General features: G+C 58.4%; 1 protein-coding gene and 1 long non-coding RNA gene across 3 annotated transcripts in view; both read left to right on the forward strand.

Moving 5' to 3' along the window:
- The window catches only part of INPP5A (inositol polyphosphate-5-phosphatase A), a 254,391-nt gene that overhangs the window by 213,164 nt on the left and 22,170 nt on the right, over positions 1-19,057 (forward strand). For both annotated transcript variants that reach the window (XM_034951471.3, XM_003816261.6), the window contains exons 10-11: positions 10,733-10,828; positions 10,987-11,061. In XM_034951471.3, coding sequence (XP_034807362.1) covers positions 10,733-10,828; positions 10,987-11,061 — 171 coding nt within the window. The remainder of the gene's footprint in view (positions 1-10,732; positions 10,829-10,986; positions 11,062-19,057) is intronic.
- LOC134731119 (uncharacterized) lies at positions 13,837-17,951 on the forward strand. The gene is made up of 2 exons (XR_010113223.1): positions 13,837-14,968; positions 15,074-17,951. It is a non-coding gene; the product is annotated as an uncharacterized LOC134731119 (long non-coding RNA).

The following is a 19,057-nucleotide window of genomic DNA, read 5'->3' on the forward strand; positions in this document are numbered from 1 at the left end:
AGGCCCGTGGTGGGGGCGTGCAGACAGAAGGCAGCGGGAAGGTGGTTTACTCATCCTTACCCTGCACCTGCTATACCCCCAGCCTGTCGAACCTGGAGGGCACAGCTGTTGCCCTGTGGGCCTGTGTGCTAATAGGTCCTAGTAGCCACCAGCATACTTGGGGGTGGTGGCTATAGTGCCGGCCCCTGATCTGAGCCGCTCCCAGAGGGGGACGCAGCGCTCTCTGGCCTTTGCTGCCCTCCTTGCCCTGGGGGCCGGGTGAGTCGCACTCTCGCTTCCAAGAAGCCGCACATGTGTGTGCCATAGGAAAGGAGTCTGGAGCCTCCGGGAGTTAATTTGAGATGACGTGTGCTGTTTCCATCAAAGATCGTCAGGCTTGGGTGTGGTGCTTGTGAGGCCCTCGCCATGTCCCCTGCCAGGACCCAGGGGCCTCAGCAGAGGCGTCTTCTAGGGTCTGAGGACCTTGTCTCCACCCTGTGTGTCCGTTGGCCCGTGTATGTTTGATGAGCACTGACGTTCGGGGGTGCCGCCTGTGTCCACCCCAACGGGATGCCAGAGGACTCCAGAGGTGCGGCTTCCTCGGCACTTTCCGTGGCCTCCCCAGGACGAAGCAGGTTTTAAAGACAGGACTTGCACGTCGGGGCCGCCTGTGAAGCGATTGGCTGGTTGTCCTCCTTTCCCACTCCACGGCAATGTCTAAGACCTGCACCAGCGTCCATAATGTGAGTTACCAAGGAATGGCTAACCCCACGGGACCAGTAATGCTTCTCCAGGTGGATATCCAGAGGACTGGGGCGTTTGTCAGAACTTAGCGTTTGAATTATCTCTGCCTGTTTGCAGTGACCTAATAGTAAACCTGGAACTTTGCATGCTGGTTTGTCAGTAGGCTCCGTAGTTTTCTGAACTGTAACAGAATTACCCCCTCGATTCTGAGCAGTGGTCCGGACCCTCAGGCACGTTCAGGGCAGGAGCGGTGGGAGCCTCTTAGTGAATTCTCCTTTCACAGCGAAAGCGTTACGTTGGTGTAGTGGCGCGGCATCCGGGAGCACAGATTTATATTCACGTTCACCATGACTAGAAGAATTATTTGTAGCATAGAAAATGTTTATCCCCTGGAGTCAGTTCTGTTTTCTAGAGTCATTCAAAAACTGAAGCCGTAATGATTTCCTATTAACGCGGTTTAAGGAAAACCCATGTAAAGTGCTCGGGCCTTTTGTTGTGAACCGTATTTTAGAAATACTTTTCTACACGCTCCTTTCATCCCTGCTGCTGGAGAGTGGCTACGTGGAACTTCTGTGTCTAACCCTTCTTTATTTCTAGACATGTTTCTGGTTAAAATTTAACCAAAAACTACACGATAATAAAGAAGGATGGGACTTGGCAAGTTTCTTCCTGCCGTGCCTTTGGTCAGTTTTCCCAGTGAGAGCCACTCGCAGGGTCCACATCATTCACCCCCAGCATTCACCACCCAAGGGTCAGGCTTCTCTGACGTCACAGTGATTTCCTGGAGGAGGAGGAGAGAAACCCTAAGAGTTCACCTACAAAGAAAGGGGAAGGCCAGGGACAGTGCCTCACACCTGCCTTCCCAGCACTGTGGGAGGCTGAGGCAGGAGGATCATTGAGCCCAGGAATTCAAGACCAGCCTGGGCAACATAGGGAGTCCCCGTCTCTACAGAAAATAAAAAAGTAAAATTAGCCAGGCATTGTGGGGCACGCCTGTAGTCCCAGATACTCAGGAGGCTGAGGCGGGAGGATTGCTTGAGCCCGGAGGTCGAGGCTGCAGTGAGCCAGCCATGATCGCATCACTGCACTCCATCCTGGCCAACAGAGGAGGACCCTGTCTCAAAAACGTAAAAATAGAGATAAATAAAGAAAGGGACACCGCCTGTCTTGGGTTGACAGCATGAGATGGGCTGGCCAGATCTCCGCAGCCTAACAGTGGGCAGCTCCGTGTCTGTGGGTCACAAGTGGTTGGTCTCAGTCTGGTTCCTGCTGGACAAACACTGCAGGTTCACACCATGGGAACTTCTCGGCATCTGTGCCAGGAAAGTTAGAGCTTCCTCATCCTCGGAACCCCAGCCTGCATTGCACCCAGAAGAGGATACCCCCGAATGAAGCTGGAGGCTGCTGTCCACTCCGCAGAACCCCGGCCCTCGTCACACCCAGAAGAGGATACTCCGGAATGAAGGTGGACGTTGGTATCCGCGTCCGCTTGCTTTACTCAATAGCCGACGTAAACTGAGGTGGACGTCGGTGTCCGCGTCCGCTTGCTTTGCTCAACAGCCGACGTAAACTGAGGTGGACATCGGCGTCCGCATCTGCTTGCTTTACTCCATAGCTGATATAAACTGCAGCTGGCTGCAGCACCCACGAATGGCTTCTTTCCGAGATGTGGCCGTCCTCTGCAGAAAGGATGCATACTTACAGAGAAGGCACTCGCTCCTGAGGGAGAGCAAAGGCCAGGTCAGAGCTGTGTGGGACAGGAGGTGTCCTCACGAGTCTCCTGGAGAGGAGCCTGCTCCCAGATGCCGATCAGCACCTGGTCCTACAGCCCTGAGGGGCAGTTGCTCTGTGGACTTACTACCAGTTAGAGCTCATGCGCCATGAGCCATGCTGCATCAGATAGGGCCAAGGAGAGATGGTGAAGTGCTCCTCATAGGAGCCTCTTCTGTTCCTGATGGATGAATCCAGGTGAGTCCCGTGTGAACACAGAGCTCAGAGTCCCACCCCAAGAACACACTCTGTGTTCCCCTTGATGCAGCCCCGACCTGGGCCAGCATGCACAGCCCTGCCCTGCAGGAGGAGGCCTTTTCCCCTTGATGCAGCCCCGACCTGGGCCAGCACGCGCAGCCCTGCCCTGCAGGAGGAGGCCTTTTCCCCTTGATGCAGCCCCGACCTGGGCCAGCACACGCAGCCCTGCCCTGCAGGAGGAAGCCTTCGCACAGTGGCACCAACTCTCAGAGGCGACACCACGCCTTGTCCTGAGCAGAGAGGGGGGCTCCCAGCTTTGTCCTGAGCAGAGAGGGTGCCCACCGCCTGTGGAAGTCAGCCCCAGGTCTGAGCGAGAGGGCCGCCCCTAGCTTCACTCGCTGGCCGTTGGTCTCAGGTCCTGCCTGCCATCCCCAGCTGGAAGGCGGTTGTATCTAGTCCGGCGCCCAGTCAGGCTGTGTCCAGCCAGAGCTTCCCATGCGGGGTTTTGCTGTTTTAGTCATTGCTGTTCTTTAGGGAAGTCTTGGAGACGGGCACAGCTTTCCATAAATTACAGCCCCGTGAAACAAAAAGTGCCTCCCGATGAGTTCGGACCGTGAGGGACACCCAGCTCCGATGCTTCCTTCCCGGGGTCTGGAATCCCTGGTGAACCGGGGCCCTTGGTAGCCAAGAAACCCGTCATTGAAATTCATGATGCCGGTTTGGTTCTCTTTGCCGAGATTTATCATTGACAGGCATCCTGCGTCCTTTGGCCCTTTATTTAACCGCTGAAGGCATTGTTTTTAAGACCATTTCTTTTACAAGAGTTTCTTTTCAGATGTTCCTACGAACATCTGTTTGTGGCTGAAATTCGACCCCGCCGGCCTGCGCCTGCCCCGCGCCCCCTTTGTCCCCGGCCATTGTTTCTGATTTCATGCTATCAGAGGTCTGCGTGTTTTTCTGCATGAAGTTGTCAGCAGGATAAAAGCTCAGGAGCAGGGTCACGTTGAGAGGGGAGGGCATGAAAAATTGGTAAAATGTGTCTTCAAGACCACCCACCAGCGCTGCACTCAGCCCCAGCAGGGACCAGGCCCGGGAGTGAGGGCGAGCCCACCCACCAGCGCTGCACTCAGCCCCAGCAGGGACCAGGCCCGGGAGTGAGGGCGAGCCCACCCACCAGCGCTGCACTCAGCCCCTGCAGGGACCAGGCCCGGGAGTGAGGGCGAGCCCACCCACCAGCGCTGCACTCAGCCCCAGCAGGGACCAGGCCTGGGAGTGAGGGCGAGCCCACCCACCAGCGCTGCACTCAGCCCCAGCAGGGACCAGGCCCGGGAGTGAGGGCGAGCCCACCCACCAGCGCTGCACTCAGCCCCAGCAGGGACCAGGCCCGGAAGTGAGGGCAGCCCACCCACCAGCGCTGCACTCAGCCCCTGCAGGGACCAGGCCCGGGAGTGAGGGCGAGCCCACCCTCCAGCGCTGCACTCAGCCCCTGCAGGGACCAGGCCCGGGAGTGAGGGCAGCCCACCCACCAGCGCTGCACTCAGCCCCAGCAGGGACCAGGCCCGGGAGTGATGGCGAGCCCACCCACCAGCGCTGCACTCAGCCCCTGCAGGGACCAGGCCCGGGAGTGAGGGCAGCCCACCCACCAGCGCTGCACTCAGCCCCTGCAGGGACCAGGCCCGGGAGTGAGGGCGAGCCCACCCACCAGCGCTGCACTCAGCCCCAGCAGGGACCAGGCCTGGGAGTGAGGGCGAGCCCACCCACCAGCGCTGCACTCAGCCCCAGCAGGGACCAGGCCCGGGAGTGAGGGCGAGCCCACCCACCAGCGCTGCACTCAGCCCCAGCAGGGACCAGGCCCGGAAGTGAGGGCAGCCCACCCACCAGCGCTGCACTCAGCCCCTGCAGGGACCAGGCCCGGGAGTGAGGGCGAGCCCACCCTCCAGCGCTGCACTCAGCCCCTGCAGGGACCAGGCCCGGGAGTGAGGGCGAGCCCACCCACCAGCGCTGCACTCAGCCCCAGCAGGGACCAGGCCCGGAAGTGAGGGCAGCCCACCCACCAGCGCTGCACTCAGCCCCTGCAGGGACCAGGCCTGGGAGTGAGGGCGAGCCCCTTGCGTGGACCCTGGAGGGCCGGACCCTAACCCTGGGGCTGTGGGCTCTGCCCCTCCCTCCATTCATTCATTTGTCCCGTGGGTATCAATTGGATGTCTGCAAAGTGCCAGAGGCAGTTTGCTTCCGAATCAGCACTTTCTTCAAGACTGGACTCACTCCTCCTCACGTGTGGGGAGGAAACTTCTGAATCACTAAAGTCAGTGGCTGAGTTCACACCACCCCAGCCAGCCCACAGCGGTCACACCCTTTGCTAAGCTTGCTGACGGGCAGCCTCACTGGAGCGCAGACGTTACCCTCCCAGGAAACCTGTGATGAGGACTGGGGTGCACACGTGTGCCGAGGACACCCTCCAAGGCCGGCCCCGGGACTCAGACAGGCAGGCTGGGGCCACATCTGAGCCTCCTGGTTTTAGTGCATTCACTCTGGCGCAGACAGACCATGGCTGAACGTGTGGTCCCGAATTCCATCCTTGGAACAGAGGAAGTTTTTGTTATGAGAAAGAACTCCAGCCACAGCGGATTTGCACCTGCAGGTCTGTGTCTTGCGACACTTAAGGGCCAGGCAGGACGGGCCCCCACAGAGGTGGAGGAGTGGCCGGCTCTGGCCAAGCTGCCAGACACCACCAGGGGAACAGGTGCACCCACAGAGCTTCTGTGCCTGCTGAGGGGCTGGGAGTCGTAGCCTCAAGGAGCAGGCTCATTTTGTTGCTTTCTGCTTTAAGGTGGTTTTTCTTCTGGTTGGATGAGAAAAGTTAGTTGAGCCCCCCACGGATTGACTCAGCAGCTGAGTATGTAGGAACTGGCCTGGTCCTGGGGCCAGCATGTGAGCCATCCCCCACCACCCACAGGCCTCCCAGGAGGCCCTGCTCCCGCAGCAGAGCGGCTGCTGTCACCGAGGCAGTGGCCAGATCAGGAATTCCAGGACCCCCGGGAAGGTGGGACACTGCGGCTCCGCTGGCCCCTGTGTCTATGGAATTGGTGTCAGCGGACATCCCGTTCATGGTGGGATATGCCCGTAGGTGTCAGGCAGATGGGGGAGTTTCAATACCGGCTCCTTTAGGGGGTCTCAGTTTGGAGGAAAAAAGCCTTATTTCCTTGATGATGGTTTCATTCCTTAAGAATGCACTAGAATCTGCCCCTTAGTAGCTGCCTGTGGTGTTTCTAGATTCGGGGGCAACGTTGGCTTTGTGGTTCATTTTTATTTTATTTAACTGTGAACACCCTTTTACTCCCTGCATTGAGGTGAGACAGAGGACACGGCTCTCAAGGAGATGAAGAAGTTGTTGGGATTCCCAGGCTTCATGAGGCCGGGCTGTCCCTGAGCCTGAGGCGACCTGCAGGGCTGACTGGTTTCTATCCACTGAGGAAGGTTAGGATTCAACCTCAGCCTCACTTTGTGCAGCCGCCATGGTAGACATGCCGCCACAGACCACGGCACCGTTGTCCCTCCCGAAAGTGCTGTCCTGGGCCCGGCGGTGCAGCCCCTGGCAGCTTGCGAGGCCCGGGCTGCCCGCCTCTCCCGTGGCACAGGCTTGGGGAGAGGGTGTGCCCGAGCCAGTGGCTGGCTCAGGAGGCCACAGAGGTGCATTTGCCTCTGCTCCAGGGGAGCTTGGGCGGTTCTGGGAGGGCCTGGGGACACAGGGCGACGCGGTGGGAGGGCGCCATGGCCTGTCAGCCTTTGATCTTGGGGCAGGTGATTCTGCCCGCCTGACACAGAGGACGGGGTCCTCCATCCCCTCGCAAGCTCCTGGAGGCCACGATGCTCCTGGGGACACCTCCCCTTTGGGAAGGTGAGGGCTGGGGCTGTCTCTGTTGCCAGGCTCTGGCCCTAGGAAGGAGGTTTGTGGCCCCAGTGACTAACGGATTCCCTTGTCTGCCTGGGAGTGTGTTGACCACCAGGGAGTAACCAGGAAACTGGACTCTCCATGTGGCAGGAGGGGCATCTCCCAGCCTTCGAGCCTGATTGCTTTTCCAGTGCCTGAGCCACACCCCTGGGATCCCAGCTTTCCCTTCCCGAGTCCGGGCAGCATCTGTGCTGGGCCCTGCTGGGACCTTCCTCCTCATGTGAGGCACGTCACGGCTGGCACTGGCCCCAGCCCGGGCCTCGGGTGTGGTGGGCCCACGGTGTGTCAGACCCTGGGTGTGGTGGGCTTCGGGCGTGGTGGGCCTCAGCTGTGGTGGCCCTGGGTATGGTGGGCCTGGGCATGGTGGGCTTCGGGCGTGGTGGCCTCGGGTGTGGTGGCCCTGGGTATAGTGGGTCCGGGCGTGGTGGGCCCGGCCATGGTGGCCTCGGGTGTGGTGGCCCCCGAGGAGGAGTGTGTCCTGGAGAACAGGCGGGTGGGTGAGAGCTCCCAGCTCAGCCACAAGAGCAACACATGCTGCCCACCCAGCCTCGCCTGGGGCTTGCTCCTGCCTACCCTGAGACGCCTTGGCAGAACCTAGAAGCCAAGCCTGGGGTAGGGCCTCGGTGTTGCCTGCACGTGTGCCCAGATTGCTTCTTCTGAGCCCTGAGTGGGCCCCCGAGGCTGTGTGTCCACTTGGCCCAGGCAGGGCGCTCTGGACACCTGGTGATTCCAGGTAGAGAGTGAAGCCCAGGTGCCTGCTGGCTGTGTGTGCACTGCCTGGAGGCTACAGCCAGCGAGGATTCATTTCAGAGAGTACAGAACAACTTTTTGTTTTTATAAACCAGCTCTTGAAGGTTGCATTTAAAAACTTGGGCTGACAGGGTCTGAGAGGATGCGTTTGCCTTTAGTAGAGTTTTGGATTTTGTGGCAGAGTGTCCGGGACAGTTAAGGGGGTGATGGGACAGATTCAGCTCCCAACGTGAGACCAACTGCACAGGTGCACACTGGGGCGACTCTGCCTGCCGTGCAGCTCCGTGCACATCCGAATGACCGCGTGATTTCCTTGCACAGAAAACAGCTCTTCTCCTGGGCTGACACCTGTGCCCTGGGCCTGTGGACGCCCTGTCCAGGCAGCATGCCTCCTTGGTTATCCAAACAGTAAGAACAAATGCAGGAACTTCGTGATCCACACGCGGGTGGATGACCCTGGCACACAGCGTTCCCGTTAAATTCTAAGTGTGGATAAGACGGCACACCGGACCACTCTTTCCAGAGCCTCTTCGTGCGGCTGCTAATAACGAAATACATCTTAGATGGCTTTTTAAACATAGCATTTAGGGTATTTGTTTCTCCTTTCAAAAGAGAAGAATCCCTTCCCAAAGTAGGCGAGCTGGAAAGGCCCAGCCTGGCCACTTTCCGCATGAGTGGCCACGACTTTGCTGGATTGAAAGGCAAAGGGAACAGGCCAGCTTTGGCCCCTTCAGCCTGGCCTGATCACTCCTTTACAGCCTGTGAATGAGGCAGCTCTGGGGAGGGGTTGGGGGTGGCCGGCCCCTTCCTGGGCTCTGGGGTCCATCAGATGTTTGTCCTTTGGGAGCCTGCCTGAAGTGCTGAGATAAAGCAGTTTTTAAACAGTTTCCCGCAGATGCCTTTTGGGAGACAGAGCCGTGAATTTCCTGAGCCGCGTCCTGGGATGGCTACAATGGCCGTCTGCCTGCCAAGCCTTCTCCCATTCAGGGAAAGCAGCTTAAGCCACTTAAGCCCATTAGCATCTGGATGGGGCCGGACCTCCTTGGGACACAGGGGTGGGCAGGGTGGCCCCGCTGTGTGGCTGTTTGGGTGCTTGTTCTAATCCTCACGCTGTTTGAAGGCTCCAGACTGATTTGTGACACATGAGTCCAAAAGCCACTTTGGGGGGCTTGACCCCATCAGCCGGTCTGTGCTCGGAATGTCAATGGCCTGCCCTGGAGTGTGCTTTGGGGATAGCGGGTGGCCGCCTCCTGGCCCAGGCTGAGACACTGCACACCAGCCACTAGGAGGTGGACGCTGCATCTTGGCAAGAAGCGGGTCGGGCTGCCGAAGGGCTCCGGAGTTCCTCTCAGTTCCTGCTGAGCGCGTGCCTGGAACCTGCACAGGGAGGCCGGGCACTGGCCCAGGGGTGTCCTCCTGAGCCCTGTCTCCGAGCCCCGGCCAGCGCCCGGGGCACCGAGGTGCTCCTCAGCAGCGCCAGCTCCCAAGGGCCCTTTCAGGGAGAAATTTTTAAAGCCAAAGTTACTTTTGGTGCAGTCATCATTTTATAAAACAAAAATCATATATTATTTTCTTAAAAAACAGATTTATAGGCCAGGTGCAGCTGCTCACACATGGAATCCTAGCACTTTGGGAGGCTGAAATGGGACAATCGCTTGAGCCCAGAGGTTCACGGCCAACCTGGGCAACATCGTGAGACCCTGTCTCTACAAAAATTTAGAAAAGTAGCTGGGCATGGTGGTGCATACCTACAGTCTCAGCTACTCGAGGGGCTGAGGTGGGAGAATCACTTGAGCCCAGGAGGTCAAGGTTAAAACGAGCCTTGATCACGCCACTGCGCTCTGGCCTGGATGACAGATCAAGACCCTATCTGCAAAAAAATTTTTTTTATTAAAAACAAGCTGGATTGAGGTATAATTTACACACAAGCTATAATCCAATTCTAGACTGTCTCTCCATATAATCCAGTTCTAGACTATCCCTCCAGCCCCCGCCCCAGTCAGTTCCCTCCCGGCCCCCGCAGTCTCCTTGCTGCCTCTGTCTCTCCAACTTCGCCATGTCTGGGTATTTTGTGTAAATGGAATCTACAGTCTGTGGCCTTTTGTGTAAGGCAGCAGCTGTGCCCTCCTCCACCCACACCAGCGATGCAGAAACGCCAGTGCCTCTGCCCGCCATGAGCACGGGCCCTCGCTGTCCACACAGAGCTTTGATTTCTCTCAGATGTGGGTCTCACACTTCCCTTGTTCGGTGAGGTTCTAGGCATTCTTGTTTTCATGACTTCTGCCAAGCTCGGAGAGCTCAGTGCCCACAAGGCCCCTGTGTCGGGGCCAGGGGCTCCCCGTGGCCAGTCCACCCAGGTAGGGGTCTCCAGCTCTCTTACCTTTAGGGACTGACCCTCAGTGACCATTCCCTGCATTGTACTGAGGTTAAGACGAGAAGAATTTTCAAAACAGGCCTCAGTGTAATCCTTCGCGGTGATCTGTGCCGGCTGTCCACCAGCCAGGACCGTGCCTCCTGGAGCAGCTCAGCCATGCAGTGTGGGAGAGAGGTCGGCACTCACTCAGCCTCCCTCTCCTCTGCTGCCCAGATGACTGCCCCTTCCCGTAGCTGGTCAGGCCAGTGAGCATCCACAGGCACCAGAGGCCGCAACCCTGACCCTGCAGCACTCCTGCCCCAGCCCCTCTCCTTGGTCCTCCTGGTCGGTGTGATCGCCGGGACCCTGGCGGGAGCCTGAGTTGTTCTTGGGTCCTGTCCACCTGCCTCTGGGCCCCTGCCCACCCCAGCCTGCGCCCCAGGGACTGGTTTGAGCCTGTTAACACCACAAAGCAGGCGTGTGACCTCAGCCATCCCTCCCACGTCAGCTTCACCCAGATGAGCCTGTTGAGACGGTTCCCGGTCAAGCCGCCTGCAGCCCTTGCCCGTTGTCACAGTCGAACAGCTCTCGAGGGAGTTCAGGGACAGGAGGGAGCGAGCGGGAGGAGGCCGGCCATGTGCCCCCGCAGGCACCCTCTTTGCTGTTCTCAGTGCTGCTGTGCTTTCCGAGCCTGCTGGTGTCGCACTGGCTTTTGCCCCAAAGCAGCTCTGTGGGCAGCAGCAGCTCTGGGGTGACCTCACGGTTGCAGCCACGCCTTGCTGGGGAGCAGCCAGCCTCAGGCCCTTCGCACGTGTGAGGGTCGGCTATTGCGGGAGTGGCCCCTGACCCCAGGTGTGGAAATCTGGGTGTGACACCAGCTGCTGTCTGGAACCAGCATCCTATCCCACTGACTCGGGGTGTCGGGTGATGCTGCCATGCACAGGTGGGCCCCCCTGGGACTTATCTCCGTTGCTGTCTTTCTGCAGACGCTCTGCACAAAAGCCACCATGCAGACGGTCCGGGCTGCCGACACCAATGAAGTGGTGAAGCTCATATTTCGTGAGTCAGACAACGACCGGAAGGTGAGCGGGGCCTGTGACTGGGCAGGTGACACACGGGGCCTGCGCAGGACTCTGCAGCTTCCTTCAGAGCCGCCCTGCCTGCCCGGGGCGGTGGGGGCCGGGGGACACGCACAAGGCTGGGGGAGCTCAGGTGCTCATGGGCCACTCTGACTTCACAGGTTATGCTCCAGTTAGAAAAGAAACTCTTCGACTACTTCAACCAGGAGGTTTTCCGAGACAACAACGGCACCGCGGTGAGTTTGTGGTCCGATGTGGCGGCTCCCCCGTCCTGGGACACCCATGCCCCCAGGCCTTCCCATTACCTCTGCTTACCTGGGACCACCCTGCCTTGTCCCTGCCACCTCCAGGACTCAGTTCTCAGCCAGTGCAAGGCAGACTGCTGGGGACACATATTGGGTGCGTCCGGCACCCCGGGCCAGGTTGGGTGGAGGCTCTGTATCACTGTCCTGTCCACGGGCAGCATGACGCTCGACCCATCAGCTTCAGAGATCCCCCAGTGTGCGAGGGGAGACGCTGGTGCTGTGGGGTGGGGAGGAAACCCCCTCATCTCAGAGTGAACCGGCCGGGCCTCGGGCCTCGCTCTGAAGTGGGAGACTGAAGGGAGCAGGTTCCTCACACTCCCGTCGCTAGACTTGCTGTGTGTGGGTCTGTGTGTGAGCACGTGTGTGCGCTAGTGCGTGCGTGTGCACGTGAGTGCGTATCTGCCTCTGTGGGGTGGGTGTGCCGCTGTATGTCCATGAGCACGTGTGTAAACAAGTGCGTGTCAATGGGAATGTGCGGCTCAGGTCGGTCCACGGAGAGGTGGCCCCTGCCAGTGAGAGACAGCCCCGGCTGCTGGACCTGCTGTCGGTTTTGAAATCGTGAGTCTTCCCTTCGAGGGATCAGTGTAGGCGAGCGCTGAGGGGCGGCCTACACACTCTCTTTACAATTTTTATTTTTTATTGTGGTCTACTTTTGTCCCATTTTTAATGTATTTACAAATGTTTATCAGCGCAAAGAACCAGGAACCACGCAGCAGCTGGCTGGGCCCCATATGCGGCCTCGGCTGATTTCTGTAAACACGCCCACTGTGGCGATTCCAAGCCACACGTGATGCCATGTGCAACGAGCCAGCATCCAAGATCTGGAAACCTCGGCATTGGTTCCTAGGGCGCTCCCGAGCCAGCTGTGGTTCCCTTGGCGCTGCGTCAGGGCAGGTGGTCCCTGTCCTCAGGAAGCTGTCTGGGGAGTGGCCGTGGGAGAGGTGAGGGAGCACAGGCGGGTAGACCCAGGCCACTGCAGCCGCGTTCACATCCTAGCATCCTGGGCCAGCCAGGTGTCTGTGCCTCAGTTTCCCCTTGTGGGGTTTGGGGGCTTATGGGTCAGTGCATGCAAAGTGCTTAGGAAGAGCTGGGGTCTCTCAGTGCCAGACAGAGGGGCACGCCCAGCCCAGCGGACACTGCCAGCCCCGAGTCCCAGGCCCAGAACCTCCACTCCAGGATGGCATTCGCTGCCTCCCCAATGGCCCCCAGACCCCACGCTCCTGTCCTCTTGGGAAGTCACTTCTGCCTCCTGCCCCTCATCAACCCAGAGCCCGAGGCTCCTGTGACGCCCACACCTCCGTGGTGCCTGGGCCTCCTGTGCCCGTCCCTCTCACCTGCTGCAGGAGCCCATGGTCCTTTCCCCCACTGGGGTCGGGTCAGGCCTTGGTGTCCTGTCCCCACACGGCCCCATCAGCCTGGGCAAGCCTAAGGTTTCCTCCGCTTCTCTCCATCCAGGCAGGCTGGGTTTCCTCCTGCTCCATGTGTGGGAGGCACCCTCCCCTCTCCTTCTCAAGCCTCCAGGGCCTGGTGGGGCCGCCTGTCTGTGTCTCCTGCTGCCCCTCTCTGGCTCTGCCTGCGGGACTCTGGGCTCCAGGATGCTTCCAGCTACAGGACATTCCCAGGTGGCGCATCCTGGCCTCGTCAGTGGGGAGCAGGGAGAGCCTGGGGAGCACAGATGTCTGGGTGGAGGCAGGTGCCCAGGAGGTGTCTTCATGGAGGCAGGTGCCCAGGAGGTGTCTTCGGGGAGGCGAGTGCCCAGGAGGTGTCTGGATGGAGGCAGGTGCCCAGGAGGTGTCTGGGTGGAGGCAGGTGCCCAGGAGGTGTCTTCATGGAGGCGGGTGCCCAGGAGGTCTCTGGATGGAGGCGGGTGCCCAGGAGGTGTCTGGGTGGAGGCGGGTGCCCAGGAGGTGTCTGGGTAGAGGCGGGTGCCCAGGAGGCGTCTGCGTGGAGGCGGGTGCCCAGGAGGTGTCTGGGTGGAGGCAGGTGCCCAGGAGGGAGACAGGGCTGCCGTCACTTGGAGGAGGTGCTTTCAGGGTCCCTAGCAGAGCTGGCTCCTCAGTGCCAGGGGAGCAAAGTCTCCGGGGACCTTGCACAGGGCATGAAAAAGTGGAGGGTCCCTTGGAGGAGGATGCCAGGGAAGCCCAGGGAGATGGAATGTTTTAGAAGGAGCTAGGAGACAGGGAAGAGGGAGGCTCCCTCAGCCACAGGTAGGGTGGTGGCGGGGGACAGGTCCCAGCCGGGGCTGCGTGGAGTGGGGTGCGGCATGGAGGGGCGTGTGATGTGGAGGGGGCTGTGGTGTGGAGGGGGGTGTGGCATGGAGAGGGGTGCAGAGTGGAAGGGGTGCAGTGTGGAGGGGCGTGGTGTGGAGGAGGTGTGGCGTGGAGGGGCGTGGCGAGGAGGTGTGGCGTGGAGGGGCGTGGTGAGGAGGTGTGGCGTGGAGGGGCGTGGTGAGGAGGTGTGGCGTGGAGGGGTGTGGCATGGAGTGGGGTGTGGCATGGAGGGGCACGGGGCGTGGAGGGGCATGGGGCATGGAGGGGGTGTGGCGTGGAGGGGGTGCGGCATGGAGGGGGGTGCGGCGTGGAGGGGGTGCGGCATGGAGGGGGTGCGGCATGGAGGTGCGGCGTGGAGGCGGTGCGGCATGGAGGGGTGTGTCTAGAGCATCTGGGAGCAATTGTCTTTCATGTGGATCCAAAGTCGTCCTTTTCTCTCAGCATTTTGACACAGAGCACGCCCCTGCTGTCGGTAGCCACCATACCGTACAGTGTTTCCTACCTTTAGAGGAAAATTAATCTGAATATTTGAGAGAACTTTTGGATTTGATTCTGAATGAAAACACGCTGTGGGGTTGAAGCCACGTGAGGCACCCGGTGTGATTGCGGAGGCCTGGTGCACTGTGTCGATACGTCGGGAGTCCCATGTGGAAAGGCGGCCTGAGCTCAGGAGGCGCCTTCTGAGGCTGTTTCTCATGAGAAGAGCCGATGCCTCGGCGTTCCTGTCCTGCTACTCAGATCCTCTCTGTTTGGGGCCTGGGATGACGGCACCTTCGGGAACGCCCCGTGGGTTCCTGCTGACCCGGGTGCCCTCGCACTTGCCCGAGGTGCCGGCATGCCGAGTCAGTCGTGCCCAGAAATTGGGAGTTGTCCCCATCGACGGAGGGTCAAGGTGGTCGGACGGGGAGCCTGGGGAGATAATCCCATCTCCACGGTCCGGTTAAACACACAGCACCGCAGCCATGGAGAGCAAACCCTCCGTCCGCAGGATGGATGTGCCTGCGCCGGTCGCAGCCCCAAGTCCATCGCATCCTTCATCAACCGCCGGTCTTGTACCCGTCTGACAGAAATTTAATTCAGGCTGGCTCCTGAAAATAATTATTGTATTTTAAGAGTAGTAATCATTGGCCGGGACATGATTGAATACGTCCATGCCTATTGACTTTTTCTATGATTTATAGCTTTGTTTAGTCGATATTCCCATCGAAATTGTATAATTAATTATAAGTGTGGCTGTCAGGGCTGCAGGATGGAGTGCCCTGGTGAGGATTTGGAGAGATTAAATTTTCCTCGGCTGTCCCAGGGCCGGGCTTGGGAGTTTCCGCAGCACCGGCCTCTTGGAGGGAGGTGTTTTCTGTGTGTTTAGCAACCGCTGTAGCCTCAGGTGCATTGATTTTCTGGGCCTCGTTCCTTTATCAGCGCCGGTGTCTCTGCAGGAGTGGCGTGAGCGGCGGCCGGGACAGCTCCTGACAGATGGGCAGGATCAGCCGCTGCCTTGTCATTGTCCACACGGCCCTGCCTGCCTTCACTTTGTAATCAAGAAGAATGTGGGAGACCATGCGAAATTGGTGATCATGTTTGTGAAAAATCTCAGAGAGATACAAATTATCAATTCAACAGCAACGTGCGCAGTTTCTAATCAGAAACCTCTCCTGTCTGGTATTTTGTTCCAGCCGCAGCAGGGGCCCTCACCCACATCATTCCGGGGGCAACAGCCCCCATGCCGGCCATGCAGGGCGAGGCTCCCTCCGACTTCTCAGAACCAGTGGCTGAGCAGGGACACGCCGGGACCCTCCTGCCACGCGGGATCCCCCCGCCACACGGCCGCCATGGTCCCTGCGCAGCTTTGCGTTTGTATCACAGTCGTGTATACCTCTGCCTCCCCTGTAGGTGGGAAGGCCCGTGGGGTAAAGACCGCGTGTTTGGAGTGTCTGGCACAGTGCCGACGTGGGAGCAGCACGGTGAGCCCGTGTCCGATGAGGATGGAGGCAGGCCCAGGCCAGGACACCTCTGTCAGGAGACAGCCTCACGAGTGAGCGATGGGGATTGCCAGCCGGACTGTCCTGGGGTTTTCTCTCAGGCACCAGGCTCAGGGCTGGTCAGTGTGTGGGGGCGAGCGCGTATGGGCCTGGGGCATCACAGTGGACAGAGGACAGCCTGGGGCCCTCACCCCTCCACCCCCGGCTCCAGTACCGTTTAAGCAGCTTGAAGGTTCAAGTTCACTTCAAACCACACAACGAATTTCCTTTTATTTTTACTTTGCACTGCCAAAACTGGGGGCCTTCTAACTCAGAAGACAGGGTGGGAAAGTGGCCTTGGTCCACTGAGCAGTCCTGAAACACCACCACCCAGGCAGGACGCTGGCCGAGGAATCCCATTCAGCCCCCATGGGAAGGAGGGGGCCCCCAGCCACCGAAAACCTTGGGCAGCCCCAGCCTGCTCCTTCTTCCTGGAGTTTTCCAGCTTCCCCACAACTTGCCTTGGGGTTGTGCTTATTGGAGTGTGTGTGAGCGTGTGTGCATGGATGTGTGTGAGCAGGCATATGCATGTGAGCCTGTGTGAGTATGCATGAGTGTGCGTGCATATGCATGTGAATGGGCAAGTGCGTGTATGAGCAGGCATGTGTGCGGACGTGTGTGAGCAGGCATAGGCATGTGAGCCTGTGTGAGTATGCATGTGTGTGATCGTATGCATGTGTGTGATCATATGCATGTGTGTGATCATATGCGTGTGTGTGATCGTATGTGCATATGCATGTGAGCAGGCAAGTGTGTGAGCTGGTGTGTGAGCAGGTGTGTCAGCATGTGTGAGCAAGCATATGCATATGAGCGTGTGTGAGCATGTGTCAGAGCAGGCATATGCACATGAGCGGGTGTGTGCATGTGTGAGCAGGCATGTACATGCATGAGCAGGTGTGAGCAGGTGTGTGCATGTGAGCCTTCATGAGCATGTGTGTGAGCGTGTATGCATATGCATTTGAGCGGGCGAGTGTGTGTGATCTGAGCATGTGTGAGCAGACATGCATATGAGTGGGTGTGTGCGTGAGAGCAGGTGTGAGTGTGTGTCAGCAGGCACATATATATGAGTGGGTGGGTGTGTGTGTGAGCAGGTGTGTGCACGCATGAGCGTGAGCAGGTGTGTGCATGTGAGTGGGTGTGTGTGTGGGGGGGGGGTGGTTTGCTTTTTAGTTAGAAAGTTTAGGCAGACCCTAGCGGCAGCTGCTGAGGCCTGAGGGAGGTCCTGGCCACCCAGGAGCAGGTGCTGACCCCAGAGGAGGCTCCAGGGGCCTGACACGGCTCTGCAGGTCTCTCTTGGAGACTGAGGAAGACTGGGGAGTGTTCAGTGGTGACATTGAAGCCATCCCCTGCAGTCCAGCCATACACGTATCCAGACACAAACGTTTGGCACATGTACCTGGCACACACAGCCCTCAGACATATGTCCAGGCACACCTGTGCACACACCAAACAGTGTGGAGTTGCCTCTGCCTGGGCCCCAGGGAGGCATCCCCAGAGCTGCTCGTAGGGACCCCGTCATTGGGTGGTCAGATTTGCAGCTCAGAAGTAAAGATGGCAACACACTCAGAATCTGCCTGGCCTGGAATTCCTTGGCCCGGTCAGGAATTGAAAAGCAAGTGTGTGGTGTGTGTGTGTGTGTGTGGGGAGAGTGTGTGTACACATGTGTGTGCATGTACATGTGTGCACTCACGTGTGTGGTGTATGTGTGTACATGTGTGCACTCACGTGTGTGGTGTGTACGCATGTGTGTGCATGTGCACTAGTGTGTGGTGTGTGTGTGCATGTGTGCACTCGTGTGTGGTGTATGCATGTGTACACGTGTGCACTCGTGTGGTGTATGCATGTGTATGTGTGCGTGCACTTGTATGCACGTGTGTGTGCGTGTGTGTACACAGTCATGTCACATAATGTTTCAGTCAACAACAGACTACATATGTTTGATAATCTGACGATAGGACTGAAAGCTTCCTCTCGCTGTGTGATGTAACTGTTGTGACATCACAGCGTGGCGGCACTGGTGTGAAGGAGCCGCTGCGCCGCCAGCTGTGGGAGAGTCTGGCACACTCAGGGATGCCCAGCGTGTCGTACTTTAGAGCAACAACCAACAACTGTGTTATTGGTGTCTGCATTTCTTCTCCCACACTTCTTACCATTACTGTAATGCACTCCTTCTACTTAATTTAAAAAGGTACCTGTAAACAGCCTCAGGCAGGTCCTTCAGGCAGGTCCACCGAGAAGAAGGCGCCGTTATCACAGGAGATGAGGCTCCATGCGGGTGGTTGCCCCTGAGGGCGTTTCCGTGGGACGCAGAGGCGGCAGAGAGGAACGTCGATGATCCTGACCCTGTGCGGGCCTAGGCTCATGTCTGTGTCATTGTCTTCATTGTTATCAAAAAATGTTTTAAGATTTTGAAATATTAAATATAAAGAATAGGCAAAAAGTTTATAGAATATATAATCAGAATATTTTATACAGTTATACAATGTGTTTTAAGCCAAGTACTACTTGACAAAAGAGTGAAAACGTTGAAAAATGTTAAAGTTTGTAAAGTAAAAAAGTTACAATAAGTTAAGGTTAACTTATTATGAGAAAATACATTTCAGTACATTATGTTACTCTCAGCGTCTCAGCGCTCCGTATTTATAAAGTCTGACATTCTGTTACTCTCAGCGCTGGGCATTTCTAAAGTCTGCAGTGCACAGTTGATCCCAGGCCTTCCCGCTCACCCCCGCCCACTCACCAGCTCACCCCGAGCCCGTCCCAGCCCTGCCAGCTCCCTTCGTGAGTGGGGCTCCACAGAGGCGCACGCTTTTTCTTCTTTAGACCTTGTTTTTACTGTTCCCTCTGTACGTTTAGGTACGTTCAGATGCGCAGGTACTTACAGTGTGTTACGGGTGGCCTGCTGTGCGGGTCTGCAGCCCTGGAGCCACAGGCCTCCCACCGTACAGCCCAGGCAGGGAGCGTACACGCGCTGTGATGTCCCACAACGAAATCGCCTAAGGGTGCGTTTCTCAGACCGTATCCCCGTCGTTCCGTGACACGTGACTGTGTGTGTGCAGAACTCTTGCCAAACAGCCTGGATGGATGACTTGGTGGCTGTTGAGGGCTGGGCCACAGCGGAGCAGAGAGGCTGGAAAGCCAAGCCCCATAGCCCGGCACCATGGCGTGGGTCCCCGGCCGACCCCACAGGCCAGTGCAATGTTGTGGGTCCCTGGCTGACCCCACAACACAGTGCCGTGGTGTGGGTCCTTGGCTGACCCCACAGGCCAGTGCGATGTCATGGGTCCTTGGCTGACCCCACAGCCCAGCACCATGGTGTGGGTGCCCGGCCGACCCCACAGCCCAGCACCATGACCTGAGTCCCCAGCTGACCCTATGGGCCAGTGCAATGTCGTTGGGTCCCAGCTGACCCCATGGGCCAGTGCGATGACGTGGGTCCCCAGCTGACCCGACAGCACAGCACCATGGAATGGGTCCCCAGCTGACCCCAGCTCGGCTGTTTTCCTATTGTCATGGACTGCCTTATCTATGGGCAGGTGCTGAGGAAGGACCCCCAGAGCTGCTGAAAAGCCTTAGACCGTCCTTTGTCTCCTCTCATGAGGAGCACAAGGCTGAGAGCTGCCGTCTGTGGATGTGGCC

This window comes from Pan paniscus, chromosome 8, assembly GCF_029289425.2.
Source record: "Pan paniscus chromosome 8, NHGRI_mPanPan1-v2.0_pri, whole genome shotgun sequence".
NCBI classification, from domain to species: Eukaryota; Metazoa; Chordata; class Mammalia; order Primates; family Hominidae; genus Pan; species Pan paniscus.